This window comes from Papio anubis, chromosome 10 (assembly GCF_008728515.1).
Source record: "Papio anubis isolate 15944 chromosome 10, Panubis1.0, whole genome shotgun sequence".
Lineage (NCBI taxonomy): Eukaryota > Metazoa > Chordata > Mammalia > Primates > Cercopithecidae > Papio > Papio anubis.
Genome location: NC_044985.1, coordinates 42,643,337 through 42,665,789, shown reverse-complemented (window position 1 = coordinate 42,665,789; position 22,453 = coordinate 42,643,337). Strand labels below are relative to the sequence as shown.

Below are 22,453 nucleotides of genomic sequence, written 5' to 3'. Positions count from 1 at the left end.
CCATTCTGCTAAAAAACAAAATCTGTGGCAAGATATTTGCAGTTTGCTGATCATCTACAAAGCCAGGTAGTTGGCCATGATTTACCCTCACCCTTGGCATTTGGTCTGTCAGCATCAGAAAAATACTCGGTCCTCCTCACTGCCTCCTTCTCCCTGTGTTCATGCACCTAAATTCACGATCAGATTGCTGACTTCAGACTCAATGGGCAGCCTGGGTCTCCTCAGGCACGTCAGCAGGAAGAAAGGGCATTCAGGTGGAAGATAAGAAGGGGCACCCAGGCTGAGCTCATGTCCACACTGTCCATACCGCCAGCCCCTCCAGTCGCCGGTCCCAGTCTGGGAAGAATCTTCTGCTGACAAGACTGTCTTTGGGTCACACAGGCACACCCCACGCTGGGCTCTCCCACTTCTGCATAACCTCCAGCCCCTTTCTGAGAACAAGTTTGTGTTACTCGAACTTTTTGCCAGTTCCATGACAGCGCATGCCCAGTCTGGACACTGGAGGATGGTCCTGTCCATCTGACTTCTCATTCCTTTGGTCTAGCTGCTCCTCCATCCCCACCCCTTCTCTTTTCACCCAGGATTTCCCTATCCCAGATCCTCCCTCCATCAACAACCCCCTCTCCCTTCCCCCACAGACTCTGGAATCTTCTGTCCACTGTTCAATTCCCTAACAATTAGGAGCAAGGGCTTTGGAGTATGAGGATCTGGTTGAGCCCAGCCTCTACCGTTCCTGGATGTAATGACCTTGGGCAAGTTGCCTAATCCCTTTAAACCTGAGATTCCTCATCTGCAGAGCAGAGCTTACCTCATCTCTGAAAGTGAGGATTAAATGAAAATACACGTAAAGCACTTAGCAAAATCCCTAGCACACATTCAAATATTTAATAAGTGCCCATTTTGTACCAGGAAAGGGTTTCATAAATGGTAGTGATTATTACTCCCTCCCTCCACCACCTTTTTTTCATTGTGATAAAATAGAAATAAAATTTACCATTTTAACCATTTTTAAGTATATAGTTCAGCAGCACTAAGCACATTCTTCTGCAATCATCAGCACTATCCACCTATAAAAAGTTTTTCGTCTTCCCCAACTGAAATTCTGTACCTGTTAAACACTAACTCCCCCATCTCTGCTTTTGACAGGGTTTCTCTCCCCTGGAGGTGCTGGTTCACCAGTGGCTCTGGGCAGGTGGAAAGACTGGACGTTCTACAACCCATCTCTCTTCCAACCTCATGTAAAGATTCATCCCTCTTTGAGTCACTACTCACAGCCATACCACACTCTACCCCAATCCTCAGCCATCACCTACCTATTTTTGATAACTTCACATGCAACAGGAAAAGGGGGCAGGGGGCCTTAGTTCACAATTTTCTCTTCCACTCTTTCTCCTGAGAGACGTTCCTGCCCAGTAGTCAGCTCCTGAAGGAACAAGAGCAGAGGAGACAACCTGGGTTAGAAGCTCCACTCCATCATTTATTAACTCCATGACCCTGAGCAATTACTTCACCTCTCTGGGCCTCAGCTGCCTCACCTGTAAACGGCAATAAATAATAGTACCTATTAGTGGGGCTGATTGAATAAATAGTCCAAAGCACTTAGGGCAGTGCCCAGCGCAGGGTCACTGACAGCAGATGTTCTCATTACGCCTGCACTTGAGCTCTGATCCCTGGCTCTTGACTCTGGCCAGCCATTCCCAGGGTCACACCTCAGTCAGAAGCCATATTTCCATACTCTTGCTTCGTGACCACAGCCTCCTTCTGGCACATCCTTCTGGCTCGCACACCCCCTCCCTCCCTCCTGAGGTCCTTGCTCTCAGATGTCCCTTGAGTATATCCCCTTCTTCATTCCCACAGTGTGGACCCCGCCACCAATGACCCCCTTACCAGCACCCTCAATTGTCTGCAACCCTCTTCTTTAGCCAAATCCAAGGGAACTAATAACACAACTCAGCTTGTCCTTACCTACACCCTGGGCCCAAAAGACCACAGAAATTGCATCACCGTGCAGAAAGATGCCACTGCACTTGAATTCTCTTAATTCAAAAGACCTTAATATTTTAAAAGGCTCTCCTCCCACTCCCTGCAACCACTGTTTCAAACTTTTATCATTCTCCTCCTCCCTACTCTAGCAAATGCCCTTTCTTCCCATTTTACTCAGATAACAGAAGCCAGCAGGCTTGATGTGCTAACAGCCCAGCTTCCTGCCTGGGTGCCTAGCCTACCCACTTACCCACAAGTACCTCCCCCGGCTTTTGGTCTTCACTCCTGTTCCAAGCCAACCTTCTTCACAGCTCCCTGCCGCACCCCACACTCCATCCACTTACCCACACACACCACCCAGTTCACCTTCCATGCCTTGGCTAGGGTGGTCCCCCCTACCCCAACCCAACTCCCACCTCACCTGGCTACTCCCTTGAGACACAGCTCAAGAATCACCTCCTGCTGGGCATGGAGGCCCACGCCTGTAATCCCAGCTATTTGGGAGGCTGAGGTGGGAGGATCGTTTGAACCCAGGAGTTAGAGACCAGCCTGGGCAACATAGTAAGATTCCATCTCAAAAAAGAAAAATTACCCCCTCCTTGAACCCCCTGCCCCAGCTTCTCTAATACTCCACTCACACCTATGTAAACTTTACTTTGCTATTTTTTGATTGTCTCCCTGAGAACAGAGGCTATATCGTCCATTGCAAATCGAAGTGCCAGTAAGTGTTGAATAAATAAAAGGATGAGTACAGTGGACCCACTTTCTGTTCTGAAATGTTTCACCAATTAAGACTCATCATCAGCCACTTACATAGGATGTCGAACATTTTCTCCCTCTGATCTAGACTGAGAAGAATCCCCTCCCCTTGCCCTTCCAGAACAAACATCCCTTTGATGAAAGAAAAAACCAGAAACAAAACCACTACTTCCTCCTCAACAAAAACAGAAGGCCCAAAATAGCAAGACAGTTTATGAAAAATATCCAGCTGACGCTGGCTTAGGTAGGGATAAATGCAGTTGTCCCAGCTTAAGAGGAGAAAGGGAAGTTTACCTTGGATGGCTATTTGGGGGAGGCAATAATATTCACGTGCTAACCAAGAAAGTTGACCAAAATAATAAACCTCCCTTGCCATTTATAAAGCAAGGGAGGAAAAGGAAACGGGTAACTCCATGGAAATTTCCTTCCTTTGTCTAGTTTTGCTTCTGGTATATGGCTACCACACTAATTTCTCGATACCAATTTAGGACAATTTAATTTATAGGAAGTCATTTTGAAGGGCCCCAGGGAGCTGCAGATGGTACCTCAGGGGCCCATCTGTTTAAGGATGAAAGCTTAGTGCACACCATGACATCACTCTGACCTCCTCGGAAACTTCCTATCTGACAAAATCTAGATGTTTGCTCTGTCAACAAGATATTTGTGCTTGTCCCCAGCCTCAGGCTTTGGTTCCTGATTAGTTTTAAAATCATTATGCACCCCAACTGAATAGGGCTACTGTTAGCAGCTGTAAGGTCTTCTTCTGGGCAAATCCCCAAGTCTGTGGCCTTCAGGGAGTGATTTCTGTCCTTTCTGCATAATTGCACTCTCCTGATGGATGAGCTGATCAGTGTTCCTGCCCCTTCCTGAGCTAAACCCTCTCTCCTCCCGCTCTATTTATTTTCCCAAGGGATCAGAGGGGAGGGGAGAATGGCATGGTGAGGCAGGCCTTTGGCTCTCCCCAAATAAATGCTCGGGCACTCTACATTATTACAACTTTAGTAGCTCAGTTCTGTCCCAGAGCAGACTCACCATCCCTTCTCATCATCCTTAAAGCTGCCTTCGTGTCAGGAAACAGCTGCTATTTTCTGGATCTTCACTGATCCCATGATGCCCCAGCGCCCACAAGTATAGATCCATGTCAGTCAAGTGGGTCACCCGATCACACACATCTGTGCTCACCTCAGAACGTGCCTATATCACCTACATCCTCTCCAATTTCCCATCCTCCTCGAGGCTCAACAGGACACAATCACATAGCGTCAACTGTGCTGTGGCTGGTAGGTGCTGCACAACAACCTTGGCAGAGAAGAAACTACATTTTAAACAAATTTTTGTTGGGGGGTGGGGGCTGGGGGGTTGCATGTACTGATGTTTGCAATTTACTTTGAAATACTTTTTGAAATAAGATGGTGTGATGGGTAGATATGTAATAAAGCCCAGATTGCATGATCTTAATTATAGAATCTAGATGGGGGTATGTCAGTATTCCCTGTATATTTCTTTTAACTTTTTTCTTTTTTTTTTTTTTTTTTTTTTTGAGACAGGTTCTCACTCTGTCCCCCAGGCTAGAGTGCAGTGGCACAATCACGACTCACTGGAACCTCAATGTGCCCACCTCAGCCTCCCAAGTAGCTGGAATCACAGGTGCACACCACCACACCCAGCTAAGTTTTAAATTTTAATTTTTGTAGAGATGGGGTCTCACTATGTTGCCCAGGTTGGTCTCAAACTCCTGGCCTCAAGCAATTCTCCCAAAGTGAAACTTTTCTTCATGTTTGAACATGGTTTACTGCTGGTTGTGTTAAACTTTGATTACTTGATCAAGGTAGTGTCTGTCAGGTTTCTCCACTGTAAATTTACTTTTTCCCCACCTCTCCACACTCTGTTTCTTAGAAGTGAGTCACTAAATTCAGTCCACACTCAAGGAGTACAGAGGATTAAGGCCTAGCTAGTGAAGGGGGAGGTATCTGCAAACATCACTTGAAATTTCTTCTATAAGGAAGATGTCTCTTCTCCCAGTATAGAGTTATGTGCAGGTATATTTGTTTTACACATTGGACTATAATGCAGTACATCCTATTATTTATTTTGTTGCTCAAATTATTCCAACTTTGGCTATTAGGAGCTCTTTGAGGTTGGCTGGTATGGCCTTCAGACACACCCGCATCCTTTGTTTCATGAGCACTTCCTTATTTTTGGACAATGCAAGATGCCCCAGACCTATAACTATCCATTTCTTCGTGGAGTCCTGCTTACTGTGGTTAGATAATGGAATTTAGGAACCAAGATCTGGGTATACTTTTTGCTACTGGGGTGTTATTGCTTCTAAGTTCTTTCAGTGAAAGGATCCAGGAAATACATGTGTGTCCTAATCCATGAATACACACGAAAATATAAATACTTCTGTATCTATGTGAAGCTAAACCTAAGTTCACATTGAGGTTTCTGACTTTAACACAGTCCCACAGGTTCGTTCTAGCCTTCCTTCCTTGCATACCTTTGACTTTCCTCTCCAGCTGTGGGAAACTTGACTCTCTCCATCTACCACCCCTTCAGTATTTGTTTTACCCTTGTACATATGTAAAGCAGTGTTGCAACTGTCAACCTGTGTCCCATGAGAAACTTTAACCACTAGAGTACAGCGTTTATGCGCAGTTTTTTCTTTTTTTGGTAGTTTTTATAGTTTATAGTCAAAACATCATTTTCCAAAGCTACCCAGGTCCACATCTTTCTGTCCCCACTCTCTTCAGAGACCATGTCAGGCAACCATAAATCAGGTAGATTCTTTTGCTACAGTCCATAAAGAAGGTAGATTTTTTTTTGCCACAGTCTGCATCTCAGTGCCCCACTCCCACCACCCCACACATGGACAGGTATAAATAGCTGCTGGTTGATGTTTTATAAATTTGCATACATTAAAGTTCTTTCATGCCTATTTTATCTAAATAATTAAAGTCTATTTACTTAAGTAGCTGACATCCTTTCCTATTGGTATACACATTGTTTTATCCTTAGTACTATAATACTTATGTCTACGTGTACCCCTGACACCTAGCTCGGTTCTGGACCATGGTATAAATTACTCAGATACTAATAAGATGAACATATTCCACAAATGTATTGAAAGAAACTACTATATTTAGTTAATCTCACACAGTTAATTGCTGTAAGTCATTCAATAAAACTAGAATAATGTTCACTGCAGTGTTATTTAAAATTCAGTAATAAGTAAATAGTTGAAAAAATTACATTACACCTACAGGTTGGAAAATGAATTACATGCAATCACTAGAAATCATTTCTAGAAGAATGCATATTACTATAATACACTATGTGTGTACAAAAATATCAAGTTATACAACAAAAAGTATGGCATTTATTTAACATATGTATGTGAAAAGAAAAACACTTAAAGAAGACATATACCAAGTTTTGCTTTTGTTTTGAGACAGGCTGTCACTGTCACCCAGGTTGGAGTGCAGTGATGAGATCTCGGCTCACTGCAGCATCAACCTCCTAGGCTCAAGTGATCCTTCCACCTCAGCCTCACAAGTAACTGGGACCACAGGCACATACTACCACACCCGGCTATCAAATAATTTTGGTATTTTTTTGCAGACTTGGGGGGTCTTACTATGTTGCCCAGGCTGGTCTCAAACTCCTGGGCTCAAACAGTCCTCCCACCCTGGCCTCCCAAAGTGCTGGGATTTTAGGTGTGAATCACCACATTCAGCCACCAAGTTATTTTTAAGTTACTTTTTTCGTTTCTTTCTAAAAGTAATGGAGAGAAGGCTGCTGTGTGGAAAACCTTACAGAGAATTCTTCCAAGACAAAGAGTGTTGGATCTGACAAAGAAGAAACAGAATCAGTTGCTGTGAATCAGGCAGAGTGCACCCAAGGCTGGGCCAGGCCAGAGATGCACAGGACACGGCAGGCTGGCTGGTAGATGCCCTCAGGTCGGCTGTAATCCGAGATGAGCATCAAAAAGGTCAAGGCAATGGGTAAGGCAGTGGGTGTCAGTGCTAATATGTTTAATACAGACAGAAGGGTGGAATTAAGAGCTGTCTGGGGAAGCATCCTGAGAATCATAGGGTTTAAAGAACAGGAAAGATTTAAATGGAGGCAGGGAGGAGGAAGGGAGGCAAAATGAATGGAGACAGGTATAAGACTGCCCCTCTGCCTGGAAGGTTTCTCATTATCCCATTCCATAAAAACCCAGGGGAGATTTTAAGCAATGACAGCAATGTGGAGCCTCAGTTTGAAGTTTCCAAGAGTCCCGCCCTCAGGCAATGTGCTACAGGGAGGGGAAGGATTGCCTAATGGGATCTGGTTAGCCTCTAGCGCTGCTGGAGTGGCTGATAACAGGAGTCTAGCTCAGGGTTTTCAAAGATGAACGTTTTCACATTGGAATTTACACTCCACTGGTATAAAAAGTGCCTTTTACCAGAGAATAACACAAACACATGGTAACCATCCATTACACAGAAAGTTCAATGGCAATATAATAACCAACTCTCAGTTTCTAGCAATTTTCAACACACAACACTAAGCCCCCCCAGCCAGCCACCTTCAAGACTAGATCACATATGTAAATACAGAAAGAGCTACAGGACAACCTTATGCAAACACAGGGAATCCCCATCTCACTATAACAGCTGGGGGAGAATTAGTATTTGCTGAACACTTAACTAGACAAGGCATAGGTATCTTACACCCATTATCTCCTTTAATCCTCACAACAAACAAGGCAAAGATCAGCCCAATAAATGGCTAGTTTGGAAATGGCAAAAATTTAAATTCACACTCAGCTCTGTCTAGCTCCAAGCCTTCCATCTTTCCACTTTGGAGTGATGCTTCAAATGTTTCAATAAACTCAAAACAGGCTTAAATACACCTTTAGTATCACTGGTTTAAAAAGAAGAAATCAGATCAGTTCTTTCCCCTAACATAATTATTTTGTGAGATAATTCATACATGATGCCAAGATTGCAACTTTTAAAACCTAAAGTATATTCTCAAATCCGAATGCAGTAAAGGTAACCATTTATGATTTGGCAAAATAGTATTATGATACCCACAAATAAATCAACTTGATTACAAAGTTTTAAAAAGTTGCAAATCAAAACTAACTCAACTTTTGGCAACATGAAGATCTCAAATTGAGACACGAACACCTAGATTTGATTCTTTTCATTCTCAGTGAGGACTAATCTACCTTGTACTCTTAAAATGTATCACTCTATGCAGGTGTGGTGGCTCACATCTGTAATCCCAGCACTTGGGGAAGCTAAGGGAGGAGGATGGCTTGCGCCTAAGGGCTGCAGACCAGCCTAGGCAAGTAGACACCCCATATCTACAAAAAATAAATAAAAGATTAGCAAGGTGTGGTGGTACTCGCTTATAGTCCTAGCTACTCAGGAGGCTAAGGCAGGAAAATTGCTTGACTCCCCCGAGTTGGAGGATGCAGTGAGCTATGAACCACTGTATTACAGCCTGGGCAACAGTGCAAGACCTTGTCTCTAAAAAATATAAAGAAAAAATAGTAAAATAAAATATATCACTCTATTCCTATATATCCCTTCTCCTCTGCTCCTATGCACCACCTCTCACCCCAAAAGAGATTCTTGCTTCTATAGTGAATTGCAAAACAATTCTATTATTCAGAAACCACAAAATAAAAAAGATTAGGATCCATTGATAGTTATAATCTCCATTACTCTGAGATAGAAATCCCCCCTGGAAAGTGAAAATCAGATATGTATAGTGCACTGGAGATACTAGTGCATTAGTGCATGGTCCAAACCATGAGAAAGGTTTTTCATATTAAAATGATTTAAATTTTTAAGTACTCTTTAAATGACCAGAGTGATAGCGTCAAATACACACTGTAGGTATTTGAAACCTCAGAACATACATTAATACAGAAGGCATTGAAATACTATTTGTTATGGAATAAAAGCAATTCAGGACAAAAGGTAATGTCCTCTCTTCAGACAAACCAGGAGATGACTTTAGAAATTAACTTTTTAAAAATTTAACAAGAGAATTTAAAGAGTTGAAAATTTGAGGGAGAGAAAGTTCGAGGGAGAGAATTCAGGACAAAAGGTAATGCCTTCTCTTCAGACAAACCAGAAGAGGGCTTTAGAAATTAACTTTTTAAAAATTTAACAAGAAAATTTAAGAGTTGAAAGTTCAAGGGAGAGAAAGCCGATGCCCATGTTTTATTTCTTAAGAACAGAGGATTTCCCATTCCCCCTGCTTCACCTGACTAGCCTTAAAAAACAATAAAAAATAAGGGCGGGCACAGTATTTCATGCCAGATCACTTGAGAGCAGGAGTACAAAACCAGCCTAGGCAACATGGCGAAACCCTGTCTCTACAAAAAATACAAAAATCAGCCGGGTGTGGTGGCATGCATCTGTAATCTCAGCAACTCAGGAGGCTGAGGTGGAAGAATTGCTTGAGCCTAGGAGGTCAAGACTGCAGTGAGCCGATCACACCATTGCACTCCTGCCTGACAGAACGAGATCCCGCCTCCAAAACAAACAAAACAAAACAACAACAACAAAACAACAACAACAAAACAATGCCAAGTGCTTTGCTGGGGTTAGGAGAACTGAACTGAGGTTTCAGTTCACCCACTTCCACATAGCCGCTGTGTGACTTTGGGAAGGCTGTCTGACTCCTTTCCTTGGCTGAAAACTGCTCATATTTACCTATACCTTAAAATGCTGTTATAAAGCTCAGAAGGCACATCTATTCCTTCAGACATACTTGCTAAGTATTTTCTCTCTGCCCTGATTCTAATGACAAGAGGTCATTCCACCCCCAGGAGTCTAGGAAGAGATGAGCATGAACGCAGCTCTGATGGAGAACACAGGAGTAAAGATGCCAGTGAAGTACAGTGAAGTAATCACAATGTTCCACAAAACAGCAGCTATTTAAAAGCTAAGGAGGACAACCACACAGCACCTGTGGAAACGCATGAAATACATTACACAGGCTGGGAGCGGTGGCTCGCGCCTCTAATCCCAGCACTTTGGGAAGCCAAGGCGGGCAGATCACAAGGTCAGGAGATAGAGACCATCCTGGCTAACACGGTGAAACCCCGTCTCTACTAAAAATACAAAAAAAAAAAAAAAGAAAGAAAGAAAGAAAAAATTAGCTGGGCGTGGTGGCGGATGCCCGTAGTCCCACTACTCAGCAGGCTGAGACAGGAAAATGGCGTGAACTCGGCAAGCGGAACTTGTAGAGAGCCGAGACCATACCACTGCACTCCAGCGTGGGAGACACAGCGAGACTCTTGTCTCAAAAAAAGAAAAAAAAGAAATACATTACACAGAAAAGCCTATAAGTACATGTATACCTTAGCTACAGTTTTATATATATATATATATATATATATATTTTTTTTTTTTTTTTGAGACGGAGTCTCGCTCTGTAGCCCAGGCTGGAGTGCAGTGGCCGGATCTGAGCTCACTGCAAGCTCCGCCTCCCGGGTTCACGCCATTCTCCTGCCTCAGCCTCCCAAGTAGCTGGGACTACAGGCGCCCGCCACCTCGCCCGGCTAGTGTTTTTGTTTTTTGTTTTTTTTTTTGTATTTTTTAGTAGAGACGGGGTTTCACCGGGTTAGCCAGGATGGTCTCGATCTCCTGACCTCGTGATCCGCCCGTCTCGGTCTCCCAAAGTGCTGGGATTACAGGCTTGAGCCACCGCGCCCAGCCTACAGCTATATATTTTTAAGGCATAGGCAAAGAAGAGAAGGGAAAGAAGGAAGATAATAAAATCATGGCTGCTGCATTTAAACACTTTTTTTTTGAGACAGGGTATCAGTCTGTTGCCCAGGATGGAGTGCAGTGGTGTGATCACAGCTCACTGCAGCCTCTACCTCCCTGGGCTCAAGCCATCCACCCACCTCAGCCTCCTGAGTAGATGAGATTACAGGTGCACGCCACCATGCCCAGCTAATTTTTGTATTTTTTCTAGAGATGAGGTCTCACTGTGTTGCCCAGGCTGGTCTCAAACTTCTGGGTTCAAGCTATCTGCCTGTCTCAGCCTCCCAAAGTGCTGGGATTACAGGCATGAGCCACCGCACCCAGCCTAAACGTATATTACTCTTTTCTCTCGCTTTCCAAACTTTATATAACATCATTTAACATTTATAATTCTTAAAATATTTTAACTGATGTGAGAGCACAGATGGAGGAGTGATTAATTTTGACTGAAATAACGTATGTGAAAGGTGAAAACTCTAAAAACCCCCATGAATGAATGGTGTTATTGTCAGAGCATGAAATAATCTAGCATTATGCATAATACTATGACACTGCAGTAGCACAGGTTATTTTTATGTTCTGCCACTTGGTTTCCAGCTCACCTGAAAATGTATAGTGTTAGTCATTTCTTTACAATATTTTCTTTTATTTATTTATTTATTTTTGAGACAGAGTCTTGCTGTCGCCCGGGCTGGAGTGCAGTGGCATGGTCTTGGCTCACTGCAAGCCTCCCAGGTTCACGCCATTCTCCTGTCTCAGCCTCCCGAGTAGCTGGGACTATGGGCGCCCACCACCACACCCAGCTAATTTCTTTTTGTATTTTTAGTAGAGATGGGGTTTCACCGCATTGCATTAGCCAGGATGACCTCGTGATCCACCTGCCTTGTCCTGCCAAAGTGCTGGGATTACAGGCGTAAGCCACAGTGCCCAGCCTCTTATATATACTTCTAAAGATATTCTATGCATATATATTTTTTGTTTAATAATATTCTTGGAAAATTTTCCTTAAGAGCACACATAAACCTACCTCATTCTTTTAACATCTGCATATCACCCTATCATATGGATGTACCAAAATTTACTTCATCAGGCTGTGCACTGTAAAAATGCATGAGTATGTTATTAACACTATGTATATATTATTTTTCCTCATATTTTTATTTTCTTTCCTAGCAAATTCTACATCTTCCTATCAAAACAGGAAATTTACATGTAAGTATTATTAATCAGTAACAGTGTAGTTTAATCCCTAAACTACCTTTGATATCTAGCCCTGATGTTTTTCTACTTTTTTTTTTGATACAAGATCTGGCTCTGTCACCCAGGTTGGAGTGCAGTGGCGCGATCTCGGCTCACCACAACCTCCACCTCCCGGGCTCAAGCAATCCTCCCACCTCAGCCTCCTCACTAGCTGGGACTAGAGCCACCCGCCACTATGTCCATATAGTTTCTGTATTTTTTGTAGAGAAGAGGGTTTGCCATGTTGCCCAGGCTGTTCTCGAACTCCTGAGCTTGGGCAATCTGCCCACCCTGGCCTCCCAAAGTGCTGGGATTACAGGTGTGAGCCACAGCACCCAGCCCCTAACCCTAAGTTCTCCAGCAAGGTACACAAGGCCCACCAGCAAGTTCACACTTACCAGGCTCTCTAGGTTAATTTCCTAGGAATTCCTGCTTCACACTATTCCATCCAGCCAATCCCTGACTGTGTATAGTCCTCCTAAATACTCCACCCATTGCTCATGCCGTTGCTTTGGCTACAACCCATCCCGCCTTGCTTGCTTAAGTGAATTCTTACTCAATCCCTCAAGACAGAGCTTAGACATAACCTCCTCCCGGAAGGCTCTCCCAACCCTCCAGGCAGAGGAAATGCTCCTGTGCTCTGCTCCAGCCTCAACCTGGGTCTTGGCACTTAACCTCCTCAGGACAAATTCTTGTGTCAGCCTCGCCCACTAGATTTTAAGTTCCTCCAGGATAGAAACCACATGTTATTCATCCTTTTAACTGCCTACAGTTTGATACAATTTGGTTCCTGTTGAATCAAACAAGGAGGGAACTTCTGAACATCTATTATGTGCTAGGAGCTACTCTAAAAGTACTATACAAACATTATTTCTCACCTTGTAAAATGATCCCCATTTTGGCTGGGCGAAGTGGCTCACGCCTGTAATCCCAGCACTTTGGGAGGCCGAGGCGGGCGGATCACGAGGTCAGGAGTTCAAGACCAGCCTTGCCAACATAGTGAAACCCCATCTCTACTAAAAATACAAAAAATTAGCCGGGCATGGTGGTGGGGGCCTGTAATCCTAGCTACTCAGGAGGTTGAGGCAGGAGAATTGCTTGAACTCAGGAGGCAGAGGTTGCAGTGAGCCAAGATTGTGCCACTGCACTCTAGCCCCTGTGACAGTGTGAGACTCCATCTTAAAAAACAACAACAAAAAAAAATCCCCATTTTACAGATGAAGAAACTAAGGCCATGAAGAAATTTATCCAAGGGCATTAGAGGATGGCTGGAATTTGAAACCAAGTCTACTTTACTCCAGAATCACTGATCTTTCCGTTATGCTGTTCCGATGCATGTTTTTATGCTGAAAGCCAAGTTAAATATGCTGTCCTAAGGGACTTGACATCTTCATAATTATCATGGATAATCTAAGGGCACGACAGTCTCCCAAAAAGTCAGTCAAAAGTAATCTAAAATGTAGGACTAAAATGGCTGAAAACAAAAAAGTTCTTTTTTTTTTTTTTTTTTTTTGAGACTGAGTCTTGCTCTGTTGCCCAAGCTGGAGTGCAGTGGCACAATCACAGCTCACTGCAGCCTCGATCTTGCAGGCTCAAGCGATTCTCCCACCTCAGCCTTCCAAGTGGCTGGGACTACAGGCATGAGCCACCACGTTCAGCTGATTTTTTTTTTTCTTTTTTTTTTTTAACTTTTAGTAGAGATGAGATCTCACTACGTTGCCAGGCTGCTCTCAAACTCCTGAGCTCAAGCAATCCTCCCACCTCAGCCTCCTACAGTGCTGGGACTACAGGCGTGAGCCACCATGCCTGGCCTGAATTGCTAAACTTAAATGCCTGTTCCCAAATCATGGTGGAGCCAGGTGAGATCCCAAAGTACTAAAATTATAGGCATGAGCCACCTTGCTCAGGGCCCCCCTAAAAAGTATTATAAACAGGCAAATTCTGCCAACAGCATCCATAAATCTGCATTTAGCATCCTCAGGGGGTGTCTTTGAGGGGCCATTCAAAATGAACAGGATGTGCAGTCTCAGCAGCTGCAATAGTGAGGCTTATTTCCCCTGCTGTGCTGTCCCTGTGAACACTGTCAGCTATGGCCCACATTTCTCTCCCCATCCTGCAACTCCACAGTCCCCATACCACTCACTAAAATTGACCTTTGGACCAGGACCCCTAAAGGATCTATGAAATAACCAATTTGGGTCAGATATAGTCGCCCCAGGAAATGCCTATTAGGAAGCTGATAGTGAGAGTGGGCAAGGAGTGGGTGAGGAGGGCAGCACCACAGGAGGCGGCAGGGATCCAGTCAGCCTGCCATGAGACCTGAGGCAGCATGGGTCCAGTCAGCCTGCCATGAGACCTGTGGGGAGGTACAGAGCCTCACCTGCAAAAACCCATGAGGTAGGAAGAAAGAATGCCTGCTCCCTCTTAAGGCCTTCAAGAGGGCTGAATTAGACTAGCACTTAGCACAGAGCCTGGCCTAGAGTGAGGGCTCAATTGGCTCCTGTTAAGTGACTGAACAAACCAATCAGTGAGCAAGCCGACTTCCTCCTGTGTCCTCCCCAACAGGATGGGGACTAAGGAAAAGAAGCTGGGAGCTGGGAAGCCCTGTCACTGCAACAGGAAGTAGTAATGGCATTTAGCAAAGGTGGAGGGGAAAACAAAGGAAGATGCTCCTCTCTCTCACGTCGGAAAAATGAACTAATCAGCAACAAGCAGTTAATGAACCCAAACCTTGCTTACTCGGAGAGACAAGCAAAAATTATCCCAAGGGTAACAAGATACCAACAAAAAAGACACAAAAGTTGAAAACAAAATGAAAACACTTTATCTTTTTTTTTTTTTTTTTTTGAGACAGGGTCTTGCCTATCACTCAGGCTGGAATACAGTGGCCCGATCTTGGCTCACTGCAACCTCCACCTCCCAGGTTCAAGCAATTCTCCCGGCCTCAGACTCCTGAGTAGCTGGGATTACAGGCGCCCACCACCACGCCTGGCTAATTTTTGTATTTTTTAGGAGAGATGGGGTTTCGCCATGTTGGCCAGGCTGGTCTTGAACTCCTGACCTCAGGTGATCTGCCTACCTCAGCCTCCCAAAGTGCTGGGATTATACTTGTGAGCCACCACACCCAGCCACTTTTTCTTGATAACCATCAACCACAACCACACAAAAATTCCCTCCAACTCTGGAGGAAAATTAGAGTAAAGTAGGTAATGTAAAGCAATGCACACGATCAACCCTAAATACACTCTCTAGCTGAATAAGTAGGCACTTAATGTGTGCTGAATGAACCAGGCAGACGCCCAGCCTTCACCTTCCCGCCCAAGATTCAGAGTGGCACTAGCTCAAGTCCAGGTGTTCTGACTTTATCCACTCCATTCCCAAAACTACCTTCCCACATTCCAAATTCACAGAAAGCAGCTCAGGGAGGCTGTGTAACCTGTCCAGGGTCACAGTGGGGTAAAGGGACTAAACTGGGACCTTATCCCAGTCTGTCTGGCTTCAAAGCTTCTACTCCTGAGAAAAAGACATGCATGACAGAGGGGAAGGGGAAGCTAGGCTGGTTAGGACAAATTATAAGCAAATGGTCTAATGAATGAGTGATTGGATTTACAACCCAGATTTCAAGGAATTGAGTACTTTTCAGTGACTTCTTTTTTTCTTTTTTCTTTTCTTTTTTTTTTTTTGAGACAGGGTCTTGCTCTGTCACACAGGCTGGAGTGCAGTGGCGTGATCACAGCTCACTGTAGCCTTGACCTCCTGGGCTCAAGTGATGCTCCTACCCCAGCCTCCCAAGTAGCTGGAACTACAGGTGTGTGCCACCACAGCCAGCTAACTTTTGTATTTTTTGTAGAGATGGGGTTCTGCCATGTCGCCCAGGCTGGGAGCTCAAGCGATCCACCCACCTCAGCCTCCCAAACTGCTGGGATCACAGGCATGAGCCACCGTACCCAGCCTTCAGTGACTTTTTTTTTTTTTTTGGAGACGGAGTGTTGCTCTGTCTCTGAGGCTGGAGGGCAGTGGCGCAATCTCGGCTCACTGCAACCTCCACCTCTTGGGTTCAAGCGATTCTCCCGCCTCAGCCTCCTGAGTTACTAGTATCACGGGCACCTACGACGACGCCTGGCTATTATTTGTATTTTTTTTTTTTTTTTTTTTAGTAGAGACAGGGTTTCCCCATGTTGGCCAGTGACTTCCTAATCAGTAACAACCTAGGCCATTCCTAGGCAAACCAAGAACCTCAGGCTATCCCTCCTCATTCTCCATGTCCCCGGTTCCCTCCTCCAGCCTCTTTTTAAATACATGAGGAAAGTACTCAGAATCAAGCTTCACTAGAAATCTCTTGCCAAAGGTCCACTTAAGACAAAAGAACAAACCTAATTTTGAGGACTTGTTATTTTTGAGTGTTAATTCAAAAAACTAAAAAGCATCCTTGGCGGAATTAAATATGAATGTGCACAGGTTCCTAAAAGCAAGCAATTTTCTCAGATGTTGCTTTTTACCAGAGATCAACATCCTATTCTTTGAGGAGTTATCAAAAGCTCCCTGAAGGAAGTGAAATTACAAGACAGCCTAGGCCATTGGGAAAGCCAAACATTTCTCAAAAGTGAGAACCTGTCTCTCTCTCTCTCTCTCTCTCTCTCTGTCTCCCAACCCAGGAGCTTGACACAAGTGCAGATCCCCAAACCTCATCAAAGGCCTACTGAAGCACCTCCTGGGGGCAGGGCCTGGAAATCTGCATTCCGAATTAAGTGACCCAGATGATGCTTAGGCATTACCCAGGCCCTCCTATAAATTCTAAGTCCATGGCTACCAGGAGGTATATCATTAGCTTAAAGGAGTTTCTACAAGAATGCCAAATTTCCAACCACTGACTGGGCATTTCCAACTGGGTATCCCAGATGGCCCCCAAACTCTGCCCCTTCCCTCCCGAGAGTGCTGTTACAGTATCGTTCATCATCCATACCTTGTTGCCACACCTGGAAACTCTACCTTCAGTAAGCTGCTAAGTATTCCTTTTCTAACCTGGAAGAAGCTTCCATTTCATCCCAGTCCAAAAATCATACACCATGCGCACTCCTTCTTCATGTTCTCATTCCCTCTTGTTAAGTAAAATTGATAGGGAGCCACTGATTTGGACTGACCTCCTGCACTAGGATCCAACAGATCAACCCAAATGAAGTCATTCATGCAAAGCTTCCACATCACCAAACCAAAACCTGAGCTGTTGACCCTCTAAGCAAACAGGAGAGAAATAATAGTCAAATCTCCAAACAGGACAGTTTTCAAAAAGCACGAGATTCACGACAACCAATCCAAAGGGGGCCCAGTCAGCTGGGTGCGGTGGCTCATGCCTATAATCGCAGCACTTTGGGAGGCCAAGGCAGGCAGATCACAAGGTCAGGAGTTCAAGACCAGCCTGGCCACATGGTGAAACCCGGTCTCTACTAAAAATACAAAAATTAGCCAAGCGCAGTGGCACGTGCCTATAATCCCAGCTACTTGGGAGGCTGAGGCAGGAGAATTGCTTGTACCTGGGAGGTGGAGGTTACAGTGAGCTGAGATCATACCACTGCACTCCAGCCTGGGCGACAGAGCAAGACTCTATCTTGAAAGAAAAGGGAAAAAAAGGGGCGGTGCCCAGTCAACTAGAGTTGGCAAAAATAAGGAGATCCCCTTTGCTTTAACCCGCACAAGGAAAGTAACCTGAAGTAATAACCTGAGGTTAGCCAGTCCACCTTTGGCGCTGTGCGATCTCTGTGCTCCTGCTCAAGCTGCCTTACAGAACCCACTGTTCAGTCATCCCTGCAGAGTGCCCATCTATTTTGTAGTCTGGGTGCTGTCTAGTTCATTAACCCCTAAAAAATGACAATTAAATCTCTAAAGCTTCATTTGTTCAAATTTTGTTCTTTGACATCTTGTTCTAAAAACTGTGGTGGGCAAAGGACAGTAAACCCAAGTTCAATCCTGGCTGAACTAGGTTACTTTGAGTCCGTTTCCTTTTCTGCAAAATGAGGATGAAAACAGCATCCTATGAAAAGTTTTTCTGTGAAGATTACATGAGCTAATGTACCTTCACCTTAAGTGCACATACTCAAAGGTATTCAACTGGCATTACTTCTCTTCCTCCCACTAACTCAGACCTCAAACATCATCTCTCACCTGACCTACTTCAAAAGCCTCCTAAGAGAGAGCTCTGCAGCCCATCTGTCCCCACGCCAGTCTCTCCTCCACACCACCGCTGCCAAAGCTTTTCTCCAACACACAGATCTGATTACATCATCTCCCTGCTGAAAATCTTTGACAGCTATCACTTGCTTACAGGATCAAGTCCACGCTTCTTAGCCTGGCATGCAAGGCCTTTGCAATCTGGCTCTCTTCTCCCTGCCACTGTACCCAAACGCAAAGTACCGTCTGTTCTAGTAACAACACCCCAAACACGACTTGTATTTTCATGCTACCCAGCCTCTGCTTCTTGTGCTCCTTTTCTCTAGAGAGCCTCTCACCCTCTTTCCCACCTGGCAAAGTCCTAGGCATCCTTCACCTCCTCCCCCTCCTCCCTGAAGCTTTCCCCAGCCACTGTCAACTCCTCTTCCTCCCCCTACTCCTCCTCTTTCCGCACTCCCTAACACCTTGCAGCGGTACTGTGTGTGCACTTGTCTCCTCAGACTGAGACACAGCACTGGGCCTCAAATTCTGAAGGACACAATGACCAGCTCTCAAGAAACATTTGTTGGAAAAATTAATACAAGACCTCCACCACCCATTGACAAATGCAAATAGTTTCTAATTTGTCAAATAGTTACCACCTTCATGGTAACTTTTTATCTTTTTTTTTTTTTTTTTTTTTTTTTGAGACGGAGTCTGGCTCTGTCGCCCAGGCTGGAGTGCAGTGGCCGGATCTCAGCTCACTGCAAGCTCCGCCCCCCGGGTTTACGCCATTCTCCTGCCTCAGCCTCCCGAGTAGCTGGGACTACAGGCGCCCGCCGCCTCGCCCGGCTAGTTTTTTGTATTTTTTAGTAGAGACGGGGTTTCACCGTGTTCGCCAGGATGGTCTTGATCTCCTGACCTCGTGATCCACCCGTCTCGGCCTCCCAAAGTGCTGGGATTACAGGCTTGAGCCACCGCGCCCGGCCAACTTTTTATCTTTAAAAAACTCATAGGGAAATTCTGTTTGTTGAGTTGGCTAACACTACTCTTATGAAGGAAGCAAGAAAGCCCTGTGAAGAAGGTAAAGTCTCTTTACATTTTCCACTGGCTTAGGTCTCAATCACTGTCCTAGAAATGGCATCTCTTTTTCCATGATGGAAGGGGGAACTAACACCCTTTGATTCCTCCTGGCTTAGCTTTTGATATGTATAGTTGGGACAGTTACAGGGGTCCTTTTTCGCTGAAGCAAAACATTTCAGAAAGGAAGAGATAAACAAAACTTTGTAATGGTAGAGGAAAAGTGTAAAAAGCTCAAGTACCACTTGACTTGAAAGTCTGTAGGGAATCATGTTCATTCTCAGGAACAGGTACTATCTGGGAAGGAGCAGTGTGAGTCCTTGCCCAGCTGAGCTCTTTTCTTGTCCAAGCCAGATTCAAAGCCAAATGGCCCAAGACTTGGAAACAGCTGATGATAGAAGACAACACTTTTTGGTTTACCAATAAATGGCAAGAATGCAAGGTCCATAGATATCTAGGCAATCTCCAAACTGTTCCTTCACTTCTGTTCAAAACTTAGGACATATTAATTCCACCTTCGCGTGCATCTTTAATAGGCACAAAGGCAATAAGGAGAATCCCCATTTCTCCGTTGTGAGGATCTTGAAGGAAGCACTGACCACCCTCTTCTCTAGAAAAGCCTGCTCTCCTGTTGGTAGTATTTATTTCATAAATGAATATGCATGTATGACTTGAGCACAGTATAACAGACTTACTCCACCTAAATAAAGTGTATTGTTCTAAACCATACTCAAGCAAAACATTACATAAGTCTGAGGAGCTTCACATGTTTTCACAGTCTTAGTAAAAAAATTGATTTTTTAAATACTTATTTTCATAAAAACCAGACAGTTTGTTAGCAATATTTTTGTGCCAATAATAAAATACCACTTTTGACTCTTATTCTTTGTCCTTTATATATCACCATCTAAAACTGTCCTACTTGTTAGTTCAAAACATTTCATATAGGCATATAATTGTTTTAATATAAGCAACCAACTCCCATACAGATTATCTTGAAATCAAGAACTTATCTGGACTTCTGTAACAAGTACCTTAAAATTTACAATTTTTAAAACACTCAGAACAATTAAAAACTTAAATTTAACAACTGATCCAGAATGTTAAATAAAATATGGTAAGGACTGGATGTAGTGGCTCAAGCCTGTACTCCCCACACTTTGGGAGGTCAAGGCAGGAAGACTGCTTGAGTCCAGGCATTCGAGACCAACCTGGGCAACACAGCAGATCCCATCTCTACAGAAAAAAATATTTTGATGTAGAGATGATGGTGCACACCTGTGGTCCCAGCTCTTGGGGAGGCTGAGGCAGGAGGATCATTTGAGCCCAGGAGGTTGAAGCTACAGTGAGCCAAGATTGTGCCACTGCACTTCAGCCTGGGCAACAGAGCAAAACCCTGTCTCAAAAACTAAATAAACAAATAAAATTAAATAAAATAGAATAAAATAAAGTATGGTAAGAGGAGGGGAAGGTGGAAGATGAGCTGGTTTTGGTACCTCTGATCCACGCACAGTGCTAAGCCTTTCATACAGGGCTTCGCCTTTGGCCTTGGCATAAACTCTATGAAACAGGAATTACTGTCCCCATTCTACAGACATAGAAACAGGTCAAGTAAATGGGCAGAGCCAAACACAAAACCAAAGTTTATCGGGCTTCAAAGATCATCCTTTTTACCATATCCTATAAGTTTGTGTTTAAAGAGGGGAGAAAAAGGGAGTGTATATGTATATTTTTAATGGACTAACTATAGTTACAAAGTATTTACTCTGTCCAAGTCACCATACTATTCACAACAGGCAAATTTTAATGCAGAAAACAGTGTCCCTGCTGGTTAAAGGATTAAATATAAGAACGTGCTGGGAGCGCCTTATGACAGCTACCATTCATCATGCAAAGCTTCTTTATATACACTAAGTTATTCTTCATTAAGATGCCCAAAATCCTTTAACTTTTCCCAGACATACAACTGGCACTTGGAAGGATATCAAGGGGAAAAAAAAATGTAAATAGCAAATTAAGTTAGCAAAGTTAGCTATGATAGGAACTTTTATTTACATGTCTGGGTTTCTAAGACAATGTACATAGAAAATTATCACCCTGAGGGTGTCCTTGAATTTATGGCTGTATTTTAGATTAGCATAAGCATTTACCAGAAAAATATTCTGTTAAAAATGTATCGAGCAGAGGCAGAAAGAATGCACATTCCTAAATGTGCTTTAAAAATAAGTGACTATAGAGTAGTAGTTTACCATCACAACTCAGACACTTGTCATTCTGAATAAAATTCAACCACCAAAAACGTTTAACACCCAAGCCACGTTACCCAAGAGACACATGGTTTATAGTCGCAAGATATACTGAAAACATATCCATTTAACCACACCAACTATTCAGAATACCTTTCCAAACACACCTGGAATCAATTCAACTTGCATCCCATTGATATACTAATAACACTAATTTTTAAACTCTTGCTGTTACTTCTTTATATATATACATATAGCATATATGTATATATATGCTATTAATTGCTAAACTTTTTAAAGATAGGGTCTCACTCTGTCACCCAGGCTGGAGTGCAGTGGTTCAATCATAGCTTGCAGCAGCTTTAATCATCTCCCAGGCTCAAGCAATCCCACGGCCCCAAGTTCCCTAGTGACTAGGACTACATACAGGCCGGAACCACCATACCCAGATGATTTTTTTTTTCCACTTTCAGTAGAGATAAGGTCTCACTGTGTTGCCCAGGGTCCCAAACTCCTGAGTTCAAACAATCCTCCCGCCTCCACCTCCACCTCCCAAAGTGCCAGGATTACAGGCATGTCTGACTCACCATGCTGCCCTGAATTGCTAAACTTAAATGCCTGTTCTCAAATCATGGAGGGGGTCGGGAGTGCAGAGTGGAATCCTAGTCTAGGACCTATTTTTGCAAAAAATATTTTACTTGACTCTAATCTTGCTTTTAGACCTAGCCTCCAGTTTATAGGAAATACAGGAAACAATGGGACAAGGTAAACACCGCCACAGGAAACAAATTCAGAATATGGGACAACCTACAGGTTCTCTTCTAAAAATCAGGAATGGGAGGGACGGAGGTAATAAGATATTATTTTTCTACATTTAAAAAGATGAAAGAGACAACAACAGCAGCTCACAGTGCAATACGTGAACCTTGATTGAATCTTGGTTCCCAGAAAACAAAAATGGTGACAAATGCTATTTAAGGGAGAATTAGATAATTTTTTTTTTTTTTTTTTTTTTTTTGAGACAGAGCCTTGCTCTGTCTCCCAGGCTGGAGTGCGGCGGCGAGATCTCGGCTCACTGCAAGCTCCGCCTCCCGGGTTCACGCCATTCTCCTGCCTCGGCCTACCGAGTAGCTGGGACTACAGGCGCCCACCACCACGCCCGGCTAATTTTTGTATTTGTTTTAGTAGAGACGGGGTTTCACCATGTTAGCCAGGATGGTCTCG

At 43.9% G+C, this 22,453-nt stretch overlaps 1 protein-coding gene across 1 annotated transcript in view; it reads right to left on the bottom strand.

Moving 5' to 3' along the window:
• Nucleotides 1-1,313: 1,313 nt before the first annotated feature.
• Nucleotides 1,314-22,453, bottom strand: part of LOC110740878 — a 75,622-nt gene continuing 54,482 nt past the window's right edge. The window contains exon 5 of the mRNA XM_031651702.1: nt 1,314-1,423. Coding sequence (XP_031507562.1) covers nt 1,361-1,423 — 63 coding nt within the window. The 3' untranslated portion in view covers nt 1,314-1,360. The remainder of the gene's footprint in view (nt 1,424-22,453) is intronic.